Source organism: Anopheles merus, chromosome 3R (genome assembly GCF_017562075.2).
Source record: "Anopheles merus strain MAF chromosome 3R, AmerM5.1, whole genome shotgun sequence".
In the NCBI taxonomy this organism is placed as follows: Eukaryota; Metazoa; Arthropoda; class Insecta; order Diptera; family Culicidae; genus Anopheles; species Anopheles merus.
The window spans coordinates 29,127,293-29,149,503 of record NC_054084.1 but is presented as its reverse complement, the minus strand read 5'-3'; the positions used below and the strand labels follow the sequence as shown (position 1 = coordinate 29,149,503).

Genomic DNA, 22,211 nt, shown 5'->3' with positions numbered 1-22,211 from the left:
CCGAGTTTGGGGCTCAAGGATTAGTGGGCGAGAGCAAGCAACGGAGTAGGGTGAGCGTTTTTTGTGTATTTTTATTTGCCATATCGGGCCTTACCATGCCGTTGTGCGTCCACTGGATCAGCGGTGGCGGCTCGGGCAGATACTGTACGATGCAGGTCAGATTAACGGTCGAACCGGTGTCGATGTATAGGTCCGGTCCTCCAACTATCGATGTGACGGGCTCTGTGCGGGAGGAGAGAAAAAAGAGAAGCAAGAAACATGAACGGTTAGAGTGAGAAAATGATGAAGGTTTACGGGCGTGATGTACGGTGTTACTTTCCACCTTCCGGGGCAGTGGAAAAGTTGGCCCTGATAGCCGTAATGCTTCCGGACCGCTAAGATGTATGCGAAGGACCGCATGCTTTTGAGAGGAGAAAATAAACGACAGGGTTGCAATGGGCCGACCCGACGGATAAGGACACTAGTGCCCCTGGACAATGGGCCGGTTTTGGCCGGTGCAAACGAAGCAATTTCTGTGCGCTTGTTTACCGAGGGCTCGAACGGCGTCGATCGTTTTATGGTTTGAATTTATAGATTTTATCTAATCTCGATACATTGGGGTGAGCTATGGGAAAGCTTTTTTCAATAAACATTACAGGGCTTACTGCAATGTGTCCTTTTGGCTCAACAATAGATTACTGATTACATGTAACGTGTACATATATTGAGCGAAAACTATGTAGAGAATATAATTTAGAAAAGAAGCTTCAAAAGATATTTCAAATGTGTTATGAACAGGTGAAACCAATTAACAGTGTGTCCACTTTGTCGGAAAGAACGCTCAAAAATAAAAATCATATTTTTCTCCTTTCAGTTTTGGTTCGATACCTAACGTGTAAAATAAGGTAAATTAATTGTTTTTACAAATTTAAGAGTTTCATAACATAAAGTTTATATGTTAAACATCATAAAACACTAAAATTTACAAAAATATTTATAATTTACTGTCAATTTAGCAAAATCTTTCGTATGTTCTGCTTAACAAACTTAATTTTTTATTTCCCAAACCAATTTTTTAACCAATGTCTTACATTTTTATAAACGATTTAAACATTTTTTGGACATTTATTTAAATATTTTAAACTCCTCAACAAAAAGATAGAAACTCATAAATAAAAAAAAAGTTGTTAAAAAAGCCCATGCCAGTCATTTGGCGAAAAAGTAAGTGTGACCGAGCGAGACCATGAACATTATGAAGTATTGCTTGTTTATGAGGACAAATAAAAAAAATGTAATTTTTGATTAAAAAAATCCATGAAATATTAATTAATTTAAAAATTTGATATCTTTAAAATGAACAATAATACTAGTAAAATACATAGAATTTTAACAATAACCAAGAGTTCTCGCTATTACAATTTTCATGCAATAAGTGCCCGTGTTTATCACGGCAATTGTATCAAACTCCCCACTGTGCAATATTATCAAGGTACGTCTATTTAACCGGTGTTGTGCAGAATATCATGTACAAAAAAGATAAACATTTAACTTTAACATAAAACAACAGAACGTGTCCTTGTGAAAATTTCTCCTGACATCCTTCTCGCAGTAACGAAATCACGAAATGACACATACGCCCAAAGGACAGCTGACACCACATTAACCTTTGGCCGATGCCAAGTGTCAAATATTCATTTAGTCCTCTATCATCAGCCTATCATATCGTCACCCTACTTGGGCGCGTAATCGTATCACGACCACAGTTACCGCTGCCCCCTTGGCCCATCCCTTCCCAGACGCCCCTAATGGAGACGCCCTGTTGCTATGGGACCTCCCCGGAATTAAGATCTTTCCATTCCCTCGCCAGGTTACGATTCTTTAAGCAGCCCGGAGTGAGCTTTGACCCACATTTCATCTTTGCACCATCTCCCTCCCATCCTCCCATCAGGTCAGGTTTAATTAAAACGAGTGGAATATTTATCGTTGACGTAAAACGAAGGTCAGCACAACTGTCATCCGATAACGAGGATACGTGTTCTGTTTTTTCCCTCGCTCAGTCACCTTTGGTTTCCTTTCCATTTTTTGTTTGTGCCTGCTGTTGTGTATCGTACCGCACAGCAAGACAAAAAACAAGAACCAACCCCACAGCACAGGAAACCGGAAACCGGCCCTAGCGAGCCGCAACCGGGGACACATAAAATGGAAGCGCGCTGGAGCGCATGAAACATCCCACGGCACAGGACGCTGTTCGGCCGCGTGAGGTTACGTGATTCCATCCACGACCGAAGACATTAAGATTTATTACGGTAAGACGGCCAATCAGGTGCCACGGGCTCGGGATGGTGCATTATTTATTTAGAGCCGTTCCCGTGCACCTTCCGCCGCCACCGGAAGGGCCTTTCCGCTGCCGGGTGGGCACGGTGTCGCCGGTAACGGCAGTGGGGAAGCGAAAAAACGTGTATTACTCAAAGCTCAACAAGCTCGTAAGTAAAAAAAGGTGAAGAGGTAAAGGTAGGAAAAAACCCCCTCCAACGATATGATCCGTAACCGCAAAATGAACTACCATCTCAACCGATCCTTCTCTCCCATCCGAAAAGCTTCCACTGTAGTCGTTGCTTCAGCTCACCAGCAGTAAAAAACAAACCCGGGGCTAGCAAACGATTAACTAGCGAAGCGAAGATTGAAATTTTTGGAGCCCATGTTTTATGTAAACCCTCCATCCTGGTGCCATTTGCAGCTGGAGGATTATTACAAAACTTATCCCCAGCTGATAGCGCTGGCTATGTTGTTGTTGATGGTGATGATGATGATGATGATGATGATCGTAGCGGCCATTAATTGTAGTGAAAATGCGATATCATCTTGCCAGCTGGCACAGCGAGTGGATGGGCAAGTGTTGGGATTGCTATTTCAATGTTTTCCGAGTGTTGTTTAATTATTTTGCAAAATTTGGCTGCAAAATTTGGTAAAATTTGGAATCATTCAACATTGTCAACTATTGGTAATTTATTTATTTATTTATTTATTTATTCATTCATTGAATTTCCTATGGCTAAAATAACTTGCAACGGTCTATCATAATCAAGTAAAAGTATTATTTTGCCAAGCAAATTGCCTAACTTTAGGCGTTCTAATGAAACAGTTAACTACAAACGGAACTCTTTGTCAGCAAATTCAATCTACCTAATAGAAAACCCTGTCCAGACAAAAAAATATGAAACAGGTCTAGTTCTTGTACGATAAAAACTATCAACATTCATTCCTTCAGTCATTCTTTCAGTCTCATGTACCTTCGAAGAGCATCTTCCACAGCGATAAGATATCTACAAACCCTTCGCATACTATTTTTCCCTCTCCTGCTCTAACCAGCTCGCTCAAGGTTCACTAGCCGGTACACCTTTGTTTGTACGGTCACACCTACTCAACTCCGGCCGAACCCTAATGACTTTTGCATTACGCACAGTACTTACCAACGACGGAGAGTGTCATCGAGTAGCCGACGGGCGGTGTCGTGGAGATTTGACACTCGTACACACCGGAATCACGCTGCTGCGGGTAGAGCACCTGTCGAAGGGGAAAAAGAAAGAGAAGAAGAGATTGAGAGAGAGCAGGATTAGTTGTCCAGCAGTGGACAACGCTCTAGCAGGACGATGGTTCAATAGCACCGAACGGTACCACAGCCGATAAGAGAAGACATCCGGCAAGGTGATAATAGAGTTGTCGAGATCAGCATCAGCTCTTGGTTTTTTTTGTTGTTGCTGCTGCTGCTTCTTTCATTTAAGACACACACACACACACACACACACACACACACACACACACACACACACACACACACACACACACACACACACACACACACACACACACACACACACACACACACACACACACACACACACACCACACACACACAACACACACACACACACACACACACACACACACACACACACACACACACACACACACACACACCACACACACACACACACACACACACACACACACACACACACCACACACACACACACACACACACACACACACACACACACACACACACACACACACACACACACACACAAACACACACACACACACTTTCTCACGTACATTCCGGAAGACATTCCAGCGTGTCGTTCTTTGGTAATTCCTCGAACCAAGGACGACATTGTGAGATTATTGGGTGTGTGGCAGGCTAGTATCGAGATCGAACCCGAACGAGATACTATCAGATGCTTTCACCTTTCTCCTTCCCTGGGGGCCCGTTTCTGAACAAATCGAATCGAACGGTGTAGAAAGTAAGATGTTTGTGTGTGTGCGTGTTTGGATTAAAATGGCGGTATCAGGTGCGGAATGCGAAGGCTAGCAAAGGAACGGCATTCGGTGCTATCGATGTCCGGGCTACCGGGTATGGGTTTGCAACCTCTCAACCGCTGACAAGATTGTATCGGTCTTGTGCTGGCTTGATTGAAGTCATCATAGCAGCAATTGCCCAGCATCAAACTGTACAATTTGGGACCGGGGCTCCTGTTTGCGGGAAGATGCCCCGTGGGCATACGGTGATATCGATTGGCTGTATCGGTTTGCTGGGGCTCGTTGCCCCGCAATCGAAAGCTTTCCAAAGCAACTCTTACGTAAACCCTTTCGTTTCTTCAAAAAAAAAAATAATACGGCAAAGCAGCGCAAAGACTGTGTCCATCTTGTAACTTGCATGGAAAAAGGGATGACAAGTCAAGCGACAATATTGCCGTCTGGCAAACGTTCGCAGAAATTCCTGTCTTCATCTTCAGCTTAGCTTTGTATCTGCTGCTGTGCAAAACTAAAGAAACGTCCGGTTTCCACCGAAAGGAAAGGGAGCGCACATCGTTACAGTGCTAATTACTTGACCTCCGGAAGCGGTTTCGGTATGCGCCATGTCGATTGGCCGGTCTGCATTCGTGCTCTCCGAAAAGGGGACACGGGCAAAGGGCAATTAGTCTGATCTGTATCCCTCGATAAGATGCTGACTCCTTTTCTGCTCCATTTAAAGCGTACTGGTGGAGCGCAGGGGCCAAGAAAGGGAGGATGAAAACGGTTCCGGACCGTTGCTTATCACCATCGGCCAAAAGACGTGAAGCTGGGCCCGGATGTGCTGATGCAGTGCAGTAAACGAAGAAATCTACAGCTTGTACATCGTTTTGTGCGTGCGCCCCAATCTCTCGCTTTTATGCATTCCCTTCTCTATCTCTCTTTCTCGGAGCGTGTAGTTATGTGTGTGTTTGAAATGGGGTGGTGCGTTTTTGTTTGACATTCGATTCCACTCTGTTTGCGGATACGCTTTTACGATTTAGCAGCAGGCGACATTTAGAATTCAACAAAAACTGTCAACTCTACAAATATCAGTTGGAGGAAAGAACACACACACACAAAGAGACCTTCGCAGAAACAGTCGGCAAATGGTGATAAAGTAAGAAAATCATCACATTCAGCTCACACAAAACCGGTAGCAACAGGGATAAAAATGAGCGTGTTTTAAAAACTGACACTCGTAACCGTAAATCCGCCGCTTGCAAGGTACAAGGCATGAGCGGGAATATAGGGAGGCGAATAATTAACCGTAGATTAGCGAACAGAACCATCGTACGGGTTTGTGTGACGATTTCGAGGAACTGTGTGTCATTTTAAAACGAAAAAAATATACGATCAACTAGAATGCATCAACTGGGGGAGTGCGACAGCAATGCCAGCGTTTGTCTGAGTGGCTGTCAGTTTGGATAAATGGAAAGCGGATGTTCTGCGGACTGATAATAGCATTTTCAGCAGAGGAGGAAACTCGGCACGATTCTTTTATACCTTGCAATGACTCGAATCCAAATCAATGGAATAAAATTGTATGGAAATGTGAACGATTCATGGGACCAAGACTTCATGGGTCTTTTTGATTGTCGCTATGTGGCAGATGTAAGTAATATTTTTCTCATAAATTGGCAAAGGATATCAAAATTTTTACAAAATCGTATGCACTGCAATCATTTACGGGAGTTTCAATGCTGTAGATTATATTGAACTTGGCTTTACATACCGCAACGTCAAGCAGGAACAGGAAAGTTTACAAATACAGACTAATAAACGGGGTAAGTCGATAATTAAGGGGTAAATTCTTAATTCCAATGGTGGATTAATTCAATGTTCAATGTTCAAAGTTCAATGTTTAATGTTTCAAACTATCATTTAATAATCTTCAAAAACTTTTTCAGAACAAAGTTACAATTGAATTTAGCTTTCACCATTGTCAGCACAATATGTTTCATCAATTGCTAAATTGTTAACATTGTTTAATCAAGCTGTTGTTATAAAGTCAAAAGATAACATTTTAGAGCAACAGAATATCGAAATTATTCCTAATTCGACGTTAAGCTTAACAATAAGCTGAAAGAAACAAGAATAAATCCATTAACTGCCTGACTGACCTGGTACAAGTAGGCAAAGAGATACATAGCAATATTAACTTAGTAGCCAGAAGTGCTTATTAGCTTATCAAGAACAGTAGTAAAAAGAAGTAAGCAAATATTGTTCAATAGCAATTCAATATTCAAACTCTTTGTTTGTACAGAAAGTCATGACATAAAACAAAATTGAGGATCTGCTGATGAAAGCCACCCTAAAGTGACAATTTATTTGATTGTAAACTATTGCAGAAGGCTCCGAATATCCCATTTGAAGTTTGTAACAGTTCATCACAAGTGATTGAGATATTCCATTACATCAATAAAAGGAATCATAATTCTGGCAATAAAAATGGTCCTTCGAACCGAAGTATCCATTTTCTATTGCATTGGGGAAGTTAAATAATCGATTAATTCTCGTTGCTTCACTATGCAATTATAGAACATTTATTATTTCCTGTTTCACACTTGAGTGAAGCATTGAAAATAAATCTGTTCGTATGTTCATTAATTAAAGCTATGCTCCAAACCCATCCATGTTTATTGGTCAACTCGTTGCTGCTTGCAGTGAAGCCAAAATCCTTTTTAGTCGTTCTAAGTAGCACAATCCATCCTCTATCCCTAAACGGTTTGTTTTAAAAACCCCATACACTCACTCCATCCCTCATCTCCCTCAACACCATTAGCCAACAAGATGGATTGATTGGATGAACTGGTGGGCATCCGACGTGTTCGGGGGCAACATTTATCATCGACCAAACCCGACCGGAGGTCGCCAGTGTAATGCTGTTCCTGTTTATAATAGTTTTATTGTACCACCGGGCGACCACTTCGCATTCCGATGTGTGTTGCTGGGTTGTCTTTGCGTTTCTTACTTTGTTTTATCCGCACTGCTTTCCGAAACGAAACGAATCCTTCCGCAGAAGCAGCTGGGTGGTGAAAGTGTAGAGGACGTCCTTTTCTTTGCCGCCACTCCGCACCGCAAGCGAATAGCAAACGGATGATAGTAATTAAACTCTGGATAAACGCAACCCATTAGTCACACGAGCTAGTGATTAATATTATTGCCCCTGCCCCGAAATGCTCTCCAATGCATTCGTTCTATCTTCTTTTTTTTCTTCTCTCCATTCGAGACATTGCTTCAGTCGGACTGTGTGGCTGGCGGGATTGTGATTCTTTTCTTTTCGCCCTACTTAACCCTTTAACCCCTTCCGTCTCGCATCAGGCACGTTCGGGCTTCCCGTCTCTTTTCGGACGGTCGGAATGAATTTTGAACGAATTGCAAAGCTGCACGATCTGGCAAAACAAAAGCCCCTCGCTTCCGGAGGCCACTCGGGGTGGGCACGTTCTATCATTTCCAGTCCATTTCCGCTAATCATCAAGCGCGGGCAGATTGGTTTGTTCGAGTGGAGCGAAAGCGAAGCAGCAAAAAGCTTTTACCGAAGCATTACCACAAAGCAGGGGAGGGGAGTAAGTAAAGTGAAAGGGGGAAAATGTGGGATGCAAGAACAGCGAGAAAGTTCAATTTAGACACGGCCTTTTTCTACAAATTATGCCTTGTGCCGAAACTCAGACGCCTTGCCGGCTCGGTTCGTGCGTGGTAGTGGTCGATGGTGACACAATATTTTTTCGCCTTGGCTCCATTTTCTGTGCCAGCGTCTGGCTTAAGCGCGTGACTCAGTATATTTATCACATTCCTTTTAACATTCCTCAGCCTTTCCTCCGCGTTGCCATGTTGGAGGAATAGGGGAATAATACCACTCAAAATTGATCAGCAACTCGCCTTCAGCTGGGCGGAGAGCAAGAGCAGGAGGAAGCTTTTCCAAATATAAGGTCGATAAATTAACCGATAAACATCTTAAACGGATCCGAATGAAGTACGCGCTGTTTTGGTGGCGCTAGCAGTAAGTCCTGCCACTACTCCCAATTCAAGCTGTGGCTCAAGTTGCTGTACTGCTCGGGTTTTCCGAGAATTGTGGCTTGTGGCGCTGTGTGTGAGCGATTGTTTACTTCCACAGTTCCGCTTGCGAAGATTAGCAAAATTGGCCAACTGGCAGAGAAATCACGTTCACCGCCACCGTGCCAACCGCCACGAACGCAAAAGCCTTGGCCGTGCCCTTGGCCATATTTATGTGGCCTAGAAACCATGGCCTCTTGGTTAGGACTTTGAGACACTTTAAGCGGATCTAGATTTAAGGCGCATTTACGGCGATCATCCACGGCAGCAGCTAGATCAACCCGTCACGATACGGTGTGTCATAATTAATGTTCCCAAACAATCGCAATTAAGGCGCGCGCCCGATAAGAAACTAATCTCGCCCGGAAAGTGCCATCTGTGGCAGGTGGATCATACTGCGGCACGGGGTGGGAAGGGACTGGAATTTATTTAACCACTTACAAACGAGCGAAATCGTTACCCCTTTCCAACCTGGCGAACCTTCGGTTTGAACAATCCTTCTGGTTTGGAGCGCCGAAGGTTTGGATGACGCCTATTTGGGGCTGGATTATTCAGCACAGCCTAGCCAAGTTTGGGCTGTGCGTGTGTGGTTGTGCGTGCGTGTCAGCATCGTTCTGAGTGGGTGGGCAATGTTATGCCAGCTTAAATTCAATTTATTTTTATCACTTTCATTACACCGTCGCATATTTGGGTCCCAAACATTTTGGGATCTTACCGGCATAATTACCGGTCAGGTTCATGACCGAAAAGATGGCGAAGGTTGTGTTTTTGTGTGTTTGCGCCCCCAAAAAGCAGACAGCTGGAAAAGCTGGTTACGTGACAGAAAAATGACCTCTTCATCCCCACACCGCACAACCGGTTTGGATTCGCCGGCGACAGTGAATGGGGCTCGAAGTGTCGCTGGAATTAAAATTCTAGCTTTCCGAAGGAGCCAACCGCTCGCCCACTTACCTTCAGCGACCAGTCGTCCAGCTGGGGATTGTGCACGCTCTGGTAGCGCTGGTCCGAGGTGTACGTTGCCTTGCCGACCGTCAGCAGATGCAAATCCCGATGCCGGATCCACGAAACCTGTGGTGTGGAGCGGGAGGGAGGATTAGAGACAGATGAAAACGGATATTTTTAATTAAATCATCCCAATCCCCTCGTGACCTCGGACGGGGGAGCTGCTTACCGTCCGATTGCCCAGATTCCGGACGCGACAGTTGAGATAGGCCGTGTTGCCCACCAGCGCGGTTACGTTCCGGGAGGCCGAAATGTCAAAGTAAGGGCCGCGATCGAGCGGACTTTTCGCCGTACCGTCGTCGTTGATTTCGTTGTCGTCGAAGGAGGACGTCTGGTAGTAGTGCTTCGGTGGGGTGTACGTGTGCGGCTCGTCGATGTCCATGGTGTAAGAGCAGTGAAGGCGACCTGGAAAAGATGGGGTGGCGGTAGGGCGAAGGAATAATGATTAATGAGAAGTAAATTCTGTCATTGAAATGGTGCTCCCGAATCGGTGTTAAAGCTCCTGTGAATGCAACTAGTGATTAATGTAACAATTTTTTTTTATTATTTAGAAGCTTTTCATTAGTTTTAAAGCATAAAAACTTGGCCTAAGTTTTATGTCACAATGACAGTTTATTCTTTTATTACAGAATATGTGTACATTGCAGATTGAACGCAATACTGGCGTGTGATTTACATTATCGTTATCCAAACGATATTATTTGTTTTTCCATTTACTTTCTAAAGCCGTACCAGGCACGAGAAAGTGCAAAAAATGGTTCTCGTGTATTTATTTAACTCTAAAATCATTCCATTATTGCACACGTGTAATTGAATTGGATATTTTCGATGGATTCGGTGATACTCTATTTTTCTCAATACTGACATGATACGATAAAATTGCGTTGGGCTATTATTTTTCAAATTCCTTTTTTATTGTAATAAAATTCATTTTCATTTAAAAAAAAACCTTTTTCACCATGGAGTTCCACAAATGAATGGTAGTCAAGTAAACTTGAAAAAAATCAAATCATCAATCTGTCAAAATCATCAAATAATTGAAATGGTATTGACAGATGAAGCTTTCATGCTACAGTAATGGCTGTCAAAATATCTTATTTCTGCATGAATCATTCGTTAGAAATTGGTAAAAATATGCTTTATCGCATTGTATGCAGATTGAAGAGAAAACATGAATTGATGTTTGTGATTTTTCATTCAACAATGTATTGTTATCGGTCAGGAAAGGGAAAAATCCTTGGTAAAACTTGATATTCATTTGTATTTTTTTTTTTTTTGCTAGAAATCGTAGTCATAATGCGTGAAATTTCAAGATTTTTTTTAAATATGACAACAGTGTCCAAATAAACGTTGGTTTAGTAAGTTTGAATCTAAATAACTTACATCGTCAATAAAATATACTTAATAACAATTTACTGCAAACTTATAATAACGTTGAAAGAATTCACAAAATTAGGAATATTTCTACCAATGCGTTACGGCGTTGCGTCTTTTATCGTATCAAGTTCGTTATGGATCTGGTATGTATAGTTTGAGTTTGTTGGTTTTCATTTATCAAATTTAAGCAGAAAGGGCGGACCTGACTTTTGAGAATAGCTAAAAGGAATCCGAACAGACTATTCAATAATATATTTGATCGAGCTAACCGGTATCATAGCTACGAAGGTTCATTACGTTTCCATTGTAATTTATTTCATTCGTTCGGCAAAAAACGGACAATTCCTGTGATGTGTAATCTATTCTCCTGAGATGAAACGATCTAGTTTGCATTCGAAGCAGTAGCATCAAACAAATATAGCTAAGCTCAATACTTTCTGAGTAAATTGCAGGGAAGTGTAGATTGGTTTTAGTAGGCAGCTTGTTTGTTGAATTGCCACTGGAAATAGGCTGACGGATATTTACAGTGGCGGCTGCTAAAAGTAGGACATGTCATATTTTCTCCTGTTCCCTGACTATGGAACTTTCTTGATAGTTGGACAACTTATATCAAAACGTTCCTGACACATTGTTGAGAACACACTTTAATTGTGTATTTGCAAATGCAAATATCTTACATTTTCTTGTAAAACCATACATAAACGAAAAAAAGGCGCGAAGTTCATGAGACTAACTGTAATGTTCGATTTACAGTCTCCAGTCTCGATTTCTAAGCGATTTAATGACCTTGATCTAGTGCAACAAATAAAAAAAAAATCAAAATAACATATCATAGCACAATACTAATCGATCTGTGAAGACTGTGAAAATACTGTCCAGGAAACTTCAACGATGACCGTCACTGTACATTAAAATCAATAACGGGCTTCCAAATTAGTGTACTGTACTGTAAGCTAGACTCTTTTTGAACAAGATCTAATTGCCTGTTAATTTCCAAGTAGTTAAAAGCTCAAAACAATGGGCACTCATTGTGCTTGATAGTTGTGTGCAGTACCAATACCAAGAATGGTTTGACTTATTTCATGCATTGGCTCATATCGAATCATTTCTCCGAATTTAGAGCTCATAGAAATCAAAAACCCTTCCAAAAACATTCCCCTTTTCAACGTCTAAATACAATTACAACATGCAGCACACAAAACGCATCCTGAACCGTTCACGTTCGCTCACAATTCTCAAGCACGCATCCTAAATACGCCGCCCCCAACACGGATACTTCAATGACTTTGAAGCAGTGTTTTCACACACTCCCTACAAGAGCATAACAGTTTACCTTGTTAAAATCGAAACTCTCGCTATTATGAGCTTTTACAGTAACAGCGCTTCGAACGCACATGTATAGTAAAAAGAGAGCAGGTAGCGCACGCTACGCCACATCGAGTGCTTGCCCTCCTGTGCCTCTCCGGCTCCGTCACGAGAACTGAAGTATTTAATTTATGGGAATTAAATACTACACGAACAAGCGCCCAGCCTTCAACCGGGAAACGGTTCGAGGCCCGTTATGGCAACGCACAGCAACGCTCCGCAAACCATACACACCGGAAGGTTTATTTTCACGGTGCGCAACGTATGCACACAGACCGGGGGCGGGCTGACGGCTTGTTGCTGGTGCTGTTTCCACTAGCAGCCTTCGGGGCTTTTCCTCCACTGCTGCTCACTCTTATGCTTGCCGCTTGTACCAAATTAATTTCATTTCCCAGGAAAAACGGTCCTACCATGCCGAAAGCCGTTCGCCAACTATAAAGTATCGTGCATCCGAAGAGGCGTGGAGTGTACGCGGGAAAGCGGCAAGGAAAAAGAGGGAGGCACAAAATGGAGGGTTTAGGAAAAACATGGCGACATAGTGTGGCTGCTGCACAAAGGTACGAAGGTAGTGTCTACTGCTGCCGGTGTTATTAGTGAAAATTGCAAAACCACAAGCAAGCATTGCCGCTGGTGGTGTGCTTTCCACGGAAACGGTCTGCTGCAGCTAGCTAGGCAGGGAAAAGGCCCCACGGAAGGCCGACCGGAAACTTATCTAGTGTAGTCGTGGTGATGGAGAACTGCTCCCCCAAACGAGATGAGTTCGAGAGGTAAAAGCGAAGATGCAAAAAGAAAGGGAAAAATAAAGTCCTACCGCAACAACGGCAAATCATGCGCCTCTCCGTTTTGTTGAGCCTAAAATGGGGCGGGGAGGAAGAAAAACCCCGCCCCGGATGCTGCCAGCAATAACAAGCTGCTGTGGATAGCGGTACTTACCGTAATTTATATTTAAAATTATCATCACTACCGCTAGCTGTCTCATAGTTGCTGCTAGTTGCGGTCCGTTGGCTTCATATTCTGTGGAAGAGAGGAAAATGGAGGGAAAACGGAATGAAAATGATTGCCGAGTACAAACCGAGTACAACCTGCAGAAGACGTTGCTCAGGTGTAGAGCGTTATTTTTTTTAGGCTGCTACCAGTGACAAACTTGGTGGCCTTCATTTGAGAAGCTTTCGCTAATGCACATACTCAGGTTTGTCCAGAAGCCTACGCAACGCACTGAGTACTGCGTTTCACACCCATAACAATCTAATTTACATTTGCCGGCATTTGCCAAACTTGTTCCATTCCGCCTGATGAGCAGACGGCTTCTTATGCACATGAGGAAGAAATTCAATCTCGGTTTCGACTTCACGGCGAGGCACCGAAATTCGCCACGTGCTGTTCTTCTATGGGTGTGTGTGTGTATGTTAGTGTGTATTGCTTTTCCTTTACCTTCTCGGTGGAAAAAGTTTCACCTTAACGCTTTGCATAATGGAATTGTTTACTGCAACCTTTGGGCGTGGACAAGTGGTGACTTGCTCGCTACACGGTGCACCGGGTAATCCGACCGAATCCTGGTACTCAGGAGCGCCGCCGCCTCAAGTGTTGGCTGGAATGCGAATTACAAACACGGTGCAAGATTGTTGGCCGCACACGACATTTCGAACGACGTGCCTTGGTGGACGGTGGCGTGCAAAATAGCACGCTTGTTCTGTCGAGTGTTTGTGTGGAACGAACTTTCACGTACGAATGTGAACTGCTCCAAAAAAGGGCAGTTCAGGTGACAACAGGAATGGTTTTCAGCTCAGAATAATCTCACGGCCCCTCGGGGACACAGAATTGGTGAGATTATGCTCTTTCATCAGGACAGCACACGACGGTCACGGTCGGACGGTAACAACACGTGGGGGCAGGGATGTCAAACATATGCTCGGTGTCGGTGTCGTAAATGGAAATTGGAAAGGGCCAAAAGTAAGTGATTTTTTTTAAGAATATTGTCGTGATACTTTGGCCGATTTAATACTTTTATTAGAGCAGAAGATTCTTGGTATCGTGTGTTTTTTTCGTTTGAATTTGAACGGCAAAAATAATGGTAAGCTAAAGCCGAAGCAGACGATTAAAGTAAAAATTCTAACAAAATGCCATCGCGAGGCCAAACACAACGCAAAAATGGTCAGGAAACACTTCACGACAAGCTGCTGCTGTTCAATGTTAAAAAATGAAGTAAAAACAAACGTCACTATTTAAAAAAAAAAACATTATATTTAAGCTCTACTCAACTCAACCATTCAACTATTCAAATAGAATGTTTTTAGTTTTTAAGTGGTTTGAGGATTTTAGCAAAAAAGTAATTTATTTTGTATTTGACCGCTCATATATTCCCACAGATTATATTATCATGTGTTCCCTTGTAGATTGTTCTTTCGAAAAGAAATTTTTAGCGTACAACACTGGCAAAGCGTTTAACTGTTGAAGCGTTAACTTAAACTAGAAGCATTACCTGCCAAATATTTCGTAAGTGAATTAGTACATTTGGTACAATATTAAGCTATGTGTGATTCTACGGATAGATTTTGAAGAGCTTTTTTTTATTTCACCACTCTCTGGAACTATCTTAAGACTACTTTTACAAATTGAAACTTTTCTTTAAATTGTTCGCTACTGGACATAAATTACGTGTCAATTTTTTCAATGCTCTTGCTGAAACCTTACGGATATTGTAAGTATTCGATCATATCGTAATTGATTTAAAAATCAATATGTTCACATTGAAACACAATAATTTCCATTACTACTTTATCTATTTTCAATAAAAAAAACTGTACACAATGTCCTATAATGTGAGTTAGACCCTCCTGATGCAAAGTAACATACAAGATGAACGTTCTTTTGTATGCGATTTTGCTCTTGTAGAAGCTAATTTTTCACTAAGCCAACACGAAACCCGAACAAGATAAAAGGAAATAGTTACACACTAAGAGCCAGTAGCAAAAAAAAAACACCTTCTAGAGCTCTCTTCGTCCCAAACCCTCGTTTCCAGCCTCGTTGTGGTGGTGTGAGAAAGCTAAACAACTTTTTCAAAAGCTGAAGGAGTCTTCATCATCTGTGTCGAGTTGAGTTTTACACATTCTGCTGTTTCCGTCGCTTTTCTGCCGTTCCATCTTCCATTTGCTTTTTTGCGTCGAAAAACATCTCACCGTGCAAAACTCTTGCCAAAGTCCTCGTTCTGCCCAGCGCCGTAAGATCTCAGCCAGCACACCACATGACACGACACATTTCAAGCCAGAGCGAAAGCAGTCCACGAGCACAGCTTTGCTAATTAGTGTCATCTCGGCGCTCCACGGCAGCGGTGAACCTGAACGAGCAAAAGGCCCCAAAGACTGCCCCACACGGGTTTATTTCGCAACGCAACTCAACGGCTGGGCAAGTGCTTCCGGTTTGAAGCAACCTCAACCACTCGAGCCTAAATGATCCCACAGGGAGCTGGGGTTTAACGCTTCCAACGACGGCGGAATCTTGCGTTTGGCGCGGCACAACTAATTTGTTTTGTACCGGCCCGACAGTTTTGGGAAAGATCGGCACCGCTGTCAATTTTGTCGCAGCTCATTTCGCGACTGGCAACGACTGCAGGTGTAGTTTGCTGCTGCCAAGTTCGGCATTGCCCATCATCAGCCACGGGAGGGGGAAATTGCATTTGCAAGATAGTTGTCAAAGCGGACAAGCAAGTTTTGTGCGTTGCGCCATTGAAAAGAGGCGAGGAGAGCCCACTATCAGTGATACGGCTCGATATTTCTTTGGTGGAATGGTCCAAACGCACACGGAGAACGAAAAGAGAGAGAGAGAGATAGAGCGTATAATAGTCCGAGAGCAGGTTTGGAGGGGGATTATCACCCCAATCCGCTCAGGAATTACTGCCGAAGAACACGGAACCTACACCCAAGAAACTTGCACCTAACTCTGTATCGTTCTCGGTCGGCAAACAGCCCATCTACCGGCGCCTGTGTCGTCCTTTGCACCGTACAAGTTTATACTCTGACCATTAATTCAATGTTGGCAAGTGGTTTTGGGGTTTTCTGTGGGTGCAGGAGTTTCGGGGCGCAGTAATACGTCCTGCCCTGCGTTGGTAACTCACCACACCTCCACTTCAGCTTCTTGGTGGTTTATAATTCCAGCATCTTGGCGCACACTTGCTTACTCAACCGATTGCGGACTCTGGATGCTGGTGAGGAAACATTACAAAATAATTAGATTGTCATGCATGTTTCGGCCTGAGAGCAGAGGGTCTGGAAAGCTGATTAAGTGCGGACGATGTACGCTTGGGCCTCGCTCTTCCCAGTGTCTTGAAGAAAGCGGAGCCTGCAACGGTGGCTGGTGATTAGAAGATGGAAAATCGATCGACCGGCATGGGCACGGGAGCTTAATTAAGACGACAGCTGACAATTCCACCCATCCAGCAACTTCCCAACGACAGTAGAGCGGCTCAGTGTGGTACCTCAGAAGACCAGAAGCATTACTTTCCATCGTCATCGAAAGCGTTTTTGCAGTAGCAGCAAACTATCCAGCGCAAGTCTTTCAGCGCTCAAGTCATTAGGTTGTTTTCGTCCGTCCATCTCGGGCGGCTACGTGTCAATCAGTATGTATGTGTATCTGTGTGTGGCACCCGTTTTGGGACAAACTTTCCTCAACTGCTGCTCGGTGTGGCACATGCTGGTTTTACTGCTAATCGCTACTGTCCTCAGGTGTTTCTGTGGTGCGGTATGATAGTGCATTTACGTGGCGTGGAGGTTAATGAAGATAAACGAACGTCATGCGATCTGCATGGTAAATGTGACTGGGTGTAGTGAGTGTTTTTCTTGCTAGATCCCTTCTCGAAAGCACTTTTAGCAAACAAGCTTCATTAGCAGATACGGCAAAAGTGGTTAACCAAGTCAAACCCCAGCTAAACGCTTAATTAGGTGCAGCTAATGGTGATAAATAAGTGCACCGATAATGGTCCCAAAAACAGGTGAGCACTTAATTGGATCCAAAACTTGTGTTCGATGGTGTAGTGTAGAATTTGAGATTGAAAATAGTAAGCTAAACCATTTTTATTCAACAACATGAACCTTTTTTTTAACACTGTTTTCTTGCAATGTGGGACAACCCCTGAAGGTATGCAATATTGTTTCATACCAAGCATTACATTCATTTTAGAGCAAAACAAACAGTTCGAATAATGTACAATGAAATGGAAAGCCAAGGATTTTGAAATATGTTGCAGCATGCTCATTGTTATCCTATTGGAAATGTTATCCTATTGGAATGTAAATAATGGTGGCAATATGTATTTAATTCAATACATCAAAAGATACCGCCTAAAAGTATGCTATATGAGCAAACAAACGTGCTTTTTTAATCATACACAACTATGTAGCCCTTCCTGCACAAAGGATTTCCTACTGTACACATTGTTTTACAAATGCACTGGCGAAGCTCCAATGAGCTCCCGAACACTTAAACATAATTTTCCCACATTTAACGTCTGCCAACACACTAAACAAGGAGCGCATACTGCAAACTCATGTACATCCCAGCACATTCATCACGAAACTAACAAAAGCCCTCCACGCGCCGCCTAAACATTGAAAGTGGCTTGTAATAGTGGACTCATTATTTGTTCGGCAAACAACAAAAAAAAAACAAATTTACCCCTCCCAACTCCCGCACCACTGTTTGGAGCTGTCGATGGCAAAATAATTGAATTAATTGTTCACAACATGGCGATAATGAGTTTTATAATTTATGATACCAATGTACGTGATGCAAGAGTTTTGCATTTACGAGGAGCACGCGCCCACCCACCGCCGAGCTGGAACCCTTAATCGTGCTTTTCCACCCGCAGCCCCACCCATGCTCTGGGTTGGGGAGAAAAGGGACATCAGGCAGTATCAGCAGCAGCCGGTGTGCTGCAAAAGTGGTCATATAAATAATAGCCAGTACCCTCATCAAAACTGTGCAACTTTGCAACGGCCACAAGCACAAGCGGTGAGCGAGTGTATGTGTGTATGTTTGCCAGCGTTTGTTTGTGTGCGCCAACAGTATGACACAGAGCAGCGCTCCCGTCCCCGAACGAGGTCCGGACAGGTAAATCGTTTATATTGTTTACTGGAAACGTGTTTATTGTTCGTGGCACGCTGCGAAGTGTTTTAAATGGCGCACAAATAAGTGTCGCCTGCAAAAGGGGTATAACCAGCAACAAAGGCAAAAATAATATTAATCATTTGCCCTGTGATCCACGACTCGCTCCACCGTGTGTGATAATCGTCACGCGGAAGAGAGGGGACCAGGGGCTTCGAGTGGAACGGTTCGGTGCTAAACATGTTAATACCCTTTCAAAGCTCCATGACAGGGAGGGGGCGCAATTTTTTAATGGGTTTTGTACAAAAAAAAAAACAACACCACTGTTGATGTGTTTATCACACGATTATCGTGTAGTGCGCCAATGAGTGGCATTGCAGTGGCAGCGTGTTCGCGATAGTGTTCACAAACAGTTTTGTTTTTTTTTTGTTTGGTCAGCTCGATTGGAGCATGAACATTCGATATGGTTGTATAGCTTCATTTAGTACAACGAGTGACTTATCATTTTCATCTATTTGATGTGGGTTTTGATTACAACTTGCGGAGAATATTGCCAATTTGAATTTCCTTTAATTAAGTCACTATTTCATAGTTCTGGAGTTGCCATCAGCAACAACAAGGGTGATGAAATGAGCGCTTTCCAACATTGTGCTACTAATTTTGAAATTTGGAAAGTTGATGGTGTATGGAGAAGATTTAGAGTGGCATTATGCTAGCTAAATGAAAGCGAATTAAGCACTCACAGGCTGACCATGAGTTCTCAATTACTTTTCAGACCATGAAGCTAGTTGCAAACACAGGAAATTAAATTCCTTGTTAAACTACCTCTACATTTGCGGTATTTTTAATAAAGTTTTTTTTTGCGTTCGTTTAGAAGGACGGAATTTATTATTAAATTTGAAATTTACTCAGAATTTAATTTATATTCAACCACTTTCATTTCACACCAGCCCGAAAAACTGTACTCTGATAAAATTTGATCATCGATACTGAAAAAATAAAACAAAAGTTGGCGGTTTCATCCCCGTTTCGAAATGCTCATTTTAAAAGCCAACATTTGTTATAAAAAAAACTTTACTGATTGATTTTAACAGGATCTGCATGTAACTTAATCCTTTCGGTTTGCAAATACTGCAAAATCCCTTTGCCGGTGCGTTGGTCCTTTCCAAGAAATTGTGTGTTTTTTCATCTTTCGTGCTTTTTGTTTCGCTCTCTTTTTTGGCCTCTGTTTCACTGTTTTAACGTTGTAAATGTTGCAGTGCAGTGAGCCAATTTTTTTTTTTCTACCTACGGAGCGGATTTTATCGCGCTCTGTGCAACGGCTGTAAATTCATTCAGGGCCGATAAACCCAATTCTGCGAAAATAACGTTGCAAACATGTTATGTTGAATATTTCAATAAACTGAATTCAATAGTCCAACATTGCATGTCTCGACCTTTGAGCGGCACGGCCGAAGCTTGCTAGCAAAAAACTGACTTACTGTTCTTGTAATTTTATAATTACTTTGCATACATTCAGGCGTTTTGGCTGGATCCCACGAGGAAAGCATTGCAATTGTGGCAATGAATGTAAATCATTTGTTTCATTTCTTCTTCCAACTGTAAATAAAAACATACTTTGCAGCCTTTTGATACACAAAAAACCTTTAGAGTTGTGAACTGCTTCCCATAAAGCAAGCATGCAAGCTACAGCAAGGAACGGACCAAAGCAAAAAACACGCTTTTGGTACAATTCAATCTGTTTTATTCCATCAGGAAAAAAAACTGTTCTGAAGGGGATACTCCACGAGAAGCACATCAAAGGCTTTCCATCCTCGCATGTAGGCAAGAATGAATGATTGCGTGATAAGTGAAATAACAAGCGAGCCTCGTTTCACACCAAACAAAACAATTCCGACAACAAGATTGATCAAACGAATGGTTCAGGATTGTAAATACAAATTGATTCGTTCTTTTTTTTCTCTCTCTCTCTCTCTCTCTCTTTCTCTCTCTCTCTTTTTCTCTCTCTCCTTTTTCTCTCTCTCCTTTTTCTCTCTCTCCTTTTTCTCTCTCTTGATCTTCAACCATTCTAAAAGGCAACAAATGAATAAAAGCCTCCATTTCACGGTACACAAGCGACGCACCGGTGCAAACGCTTAATATCAAACCGAAACCTTGCTTACAGTCCGTTACGGGTAATATAAATGCCCATTCATCTCGGGCCTATCTCGATCTTTACCCCACCCGTGACCGCAAGCGGGTGCCGCTTGTGTTTGATTTCGATGCCGTTGAATTTGTTCGCCCGCTTGGCTTTACAATTCCCCCCCAAGAGCTCCGTTTACTCAGCACAGTGCGAACGCGTTTTAGTCTCAACTCGCCAACAAAAAGTGTTGCCTTTATTTTGCATTTGTTTGCGCGTGTCCGCTCCGCTTCTGTTTGCAAACAAAACAATCCCTCCCTCCATTGGCTCCCCTCTCCAGCCACCCAACAACCAGAACGGTGTGATTTTTGACGTCCGTCACGGCACAGGCAACCGTTTGGTCGGGCTGTGATTGGGGAGCTGATTTCCATTCCGTTCGCTGTGTGAGCGGTGCAAACAATGCGTTGCGAAAATGAATCAAAGTGCGTTTGCTACAAAATCAAAGCGATGGAGAAATTTGCTTTTCATTGAAAGCTTTGCTGTGGTTAGCGCGCTTGGATGTGTGCGTTCCTATGTTGGCCTTTCATTTGCAAGGGAAGGTGTGATAAAGGGGTTTTTTTATGTAAAAAAAATCAAAACCGTCAGCAACCAGGCAGCGGAAAGTGTGCGTGTACTTGTACCAACATTGTTTGGCACCTGTTTTGTTTTTGTTTCTACGGTACGTCAAATAAATGTTGATCAAATAAGTGTTTTTGAAATAAAAAGCACCCGTACCTGTGGCTGTCAAGGGAAGCCGGATCGCATTACATCCAGGCGAAGCGTTTCGCTGTGAACAGCATTCGTGTACGTTTTATCACTGGATGGAAATCACCCGAAGCCGCACCGGCAGCCTTTGATGGGCTGTGGGTTTTCGTAGAATGCACACACGCACACACGTCTTACGTTTCACGGAACGGGGAAGAAACCCAGACTTGAAACGTAATATCTATGTTTGATGGAATAATATTAAGCCAACCATTAATTCGCAAGAATTTATCCAATTGAACACACACAAACACACGCACAGAGCACACCTTCACATCTTGATGGTTTTACGGGGCAAAATGGCACTGTGTTTCGCCTGCTTTGATTATCATTTCCATGGCGAGAGCACACCAAGCAGTGCTTGTACGACTTGCTCAAAACACTCACTGTTGACACTGCCGTAAAGGCTCGGCTGTCAGTGTGCACTGTCTCACTGACGCGACAGCTTTGCGTGGGATAAACAATTAAACTCCAAAACAAGCGCTGCAAGTGGCTCGTTACAACTGTGATCGAATCTTGTCGCACTGTTTTCACACGCAAAACACAGCTTGCACGCGTTACAAACGACCAGGCGGCTCCATCGCTCCGACGCTAACCTTCAACGGGTGCGTACGCACAAAAAACACGCACACACGGACACACACACACACACACACACACACTCACGAACATGCCCACGCGCAGCGTAACACAGCGTACGAATCGTTCCCGTTCGCGGCCCACGATGAACTGAAACCGGTGCAGCCGCTGGTCGCTGGTCGGGCCCGTTACTCAACCTTGTCCTTGTGCAGGGTTTGTTTTCTTTTCTCACTCGCTAGTGAGCGGATCTCAGCGCAGCCCGGTCTCATCGTGAGAGCGGCTGAGAAGTTCATCCGGCGAGTGGCGCCTGCTGGTGCGCATGTGCGCGCACTCCTTCGCGACCGGATGTGAGGTCATTGTTGAAGTTTATGTTTTGCGTTCGCCCTCGCGCCGTCTACGGTGCCCTTTCCCGACGCGGGATTTATTTTTCGCCAGCGCAGGAGCGGTCAGGCTCAATAAAGTACTGATTGCTCCCAGCATCGAATAGCACTGGGTGGGGGAG

General features: G+C 43.3%; 1 protein-coding gene across 2 annotated transcripts in view; it reads right to left on the bottom strand.

Annotated features, from left to right (window-relative positions):
* Nucleotides 1-21,848, bottom strand: part of LOC121596650 (zwei Ig domain protein zig-8-like) — a 29,042-nt gene extending 7,194 nt beyond the window's left edge. For both annotated transcript variants that reach the window (XM_041921771.1, XM_041921772.1), the window contains exons 1-6: nucleotides 21,101-21,848; nucleotides 13,045-13,125; nucleotides 9,539-9,774; nucleotides 9,319-9,435; nucleotides 3,450-3,543; nucleotides 95-222 (exon numbers count right to left, since the gene is read on the bottom strand). In XM_041921771.1, coding sequence (XP_041777705.1) covers nucleotides 95-222; nucleotides 3,450-3,543; nucleotides 9,319-9,435; nucleotides 9,539-9,774; nucleotides 13,045-13,090 — 621 coding nt within the window. In that variant the 5' untranslated portion in view covers nucleotides 13,091-13,125; nucleotides 21,101-21,848. The remainder of the gene's footprint in view (nucleotides 1-94; nucleotides 223-3,449; nucleotides 3,544-9,318; nucleotides 9,436-9,538; nucleotides 9,775-13,044; nucleotides 13,126-21,100) is intronic.
* Nucleotides 21,849-22,211: the final 363 nt, after the last annotated feature.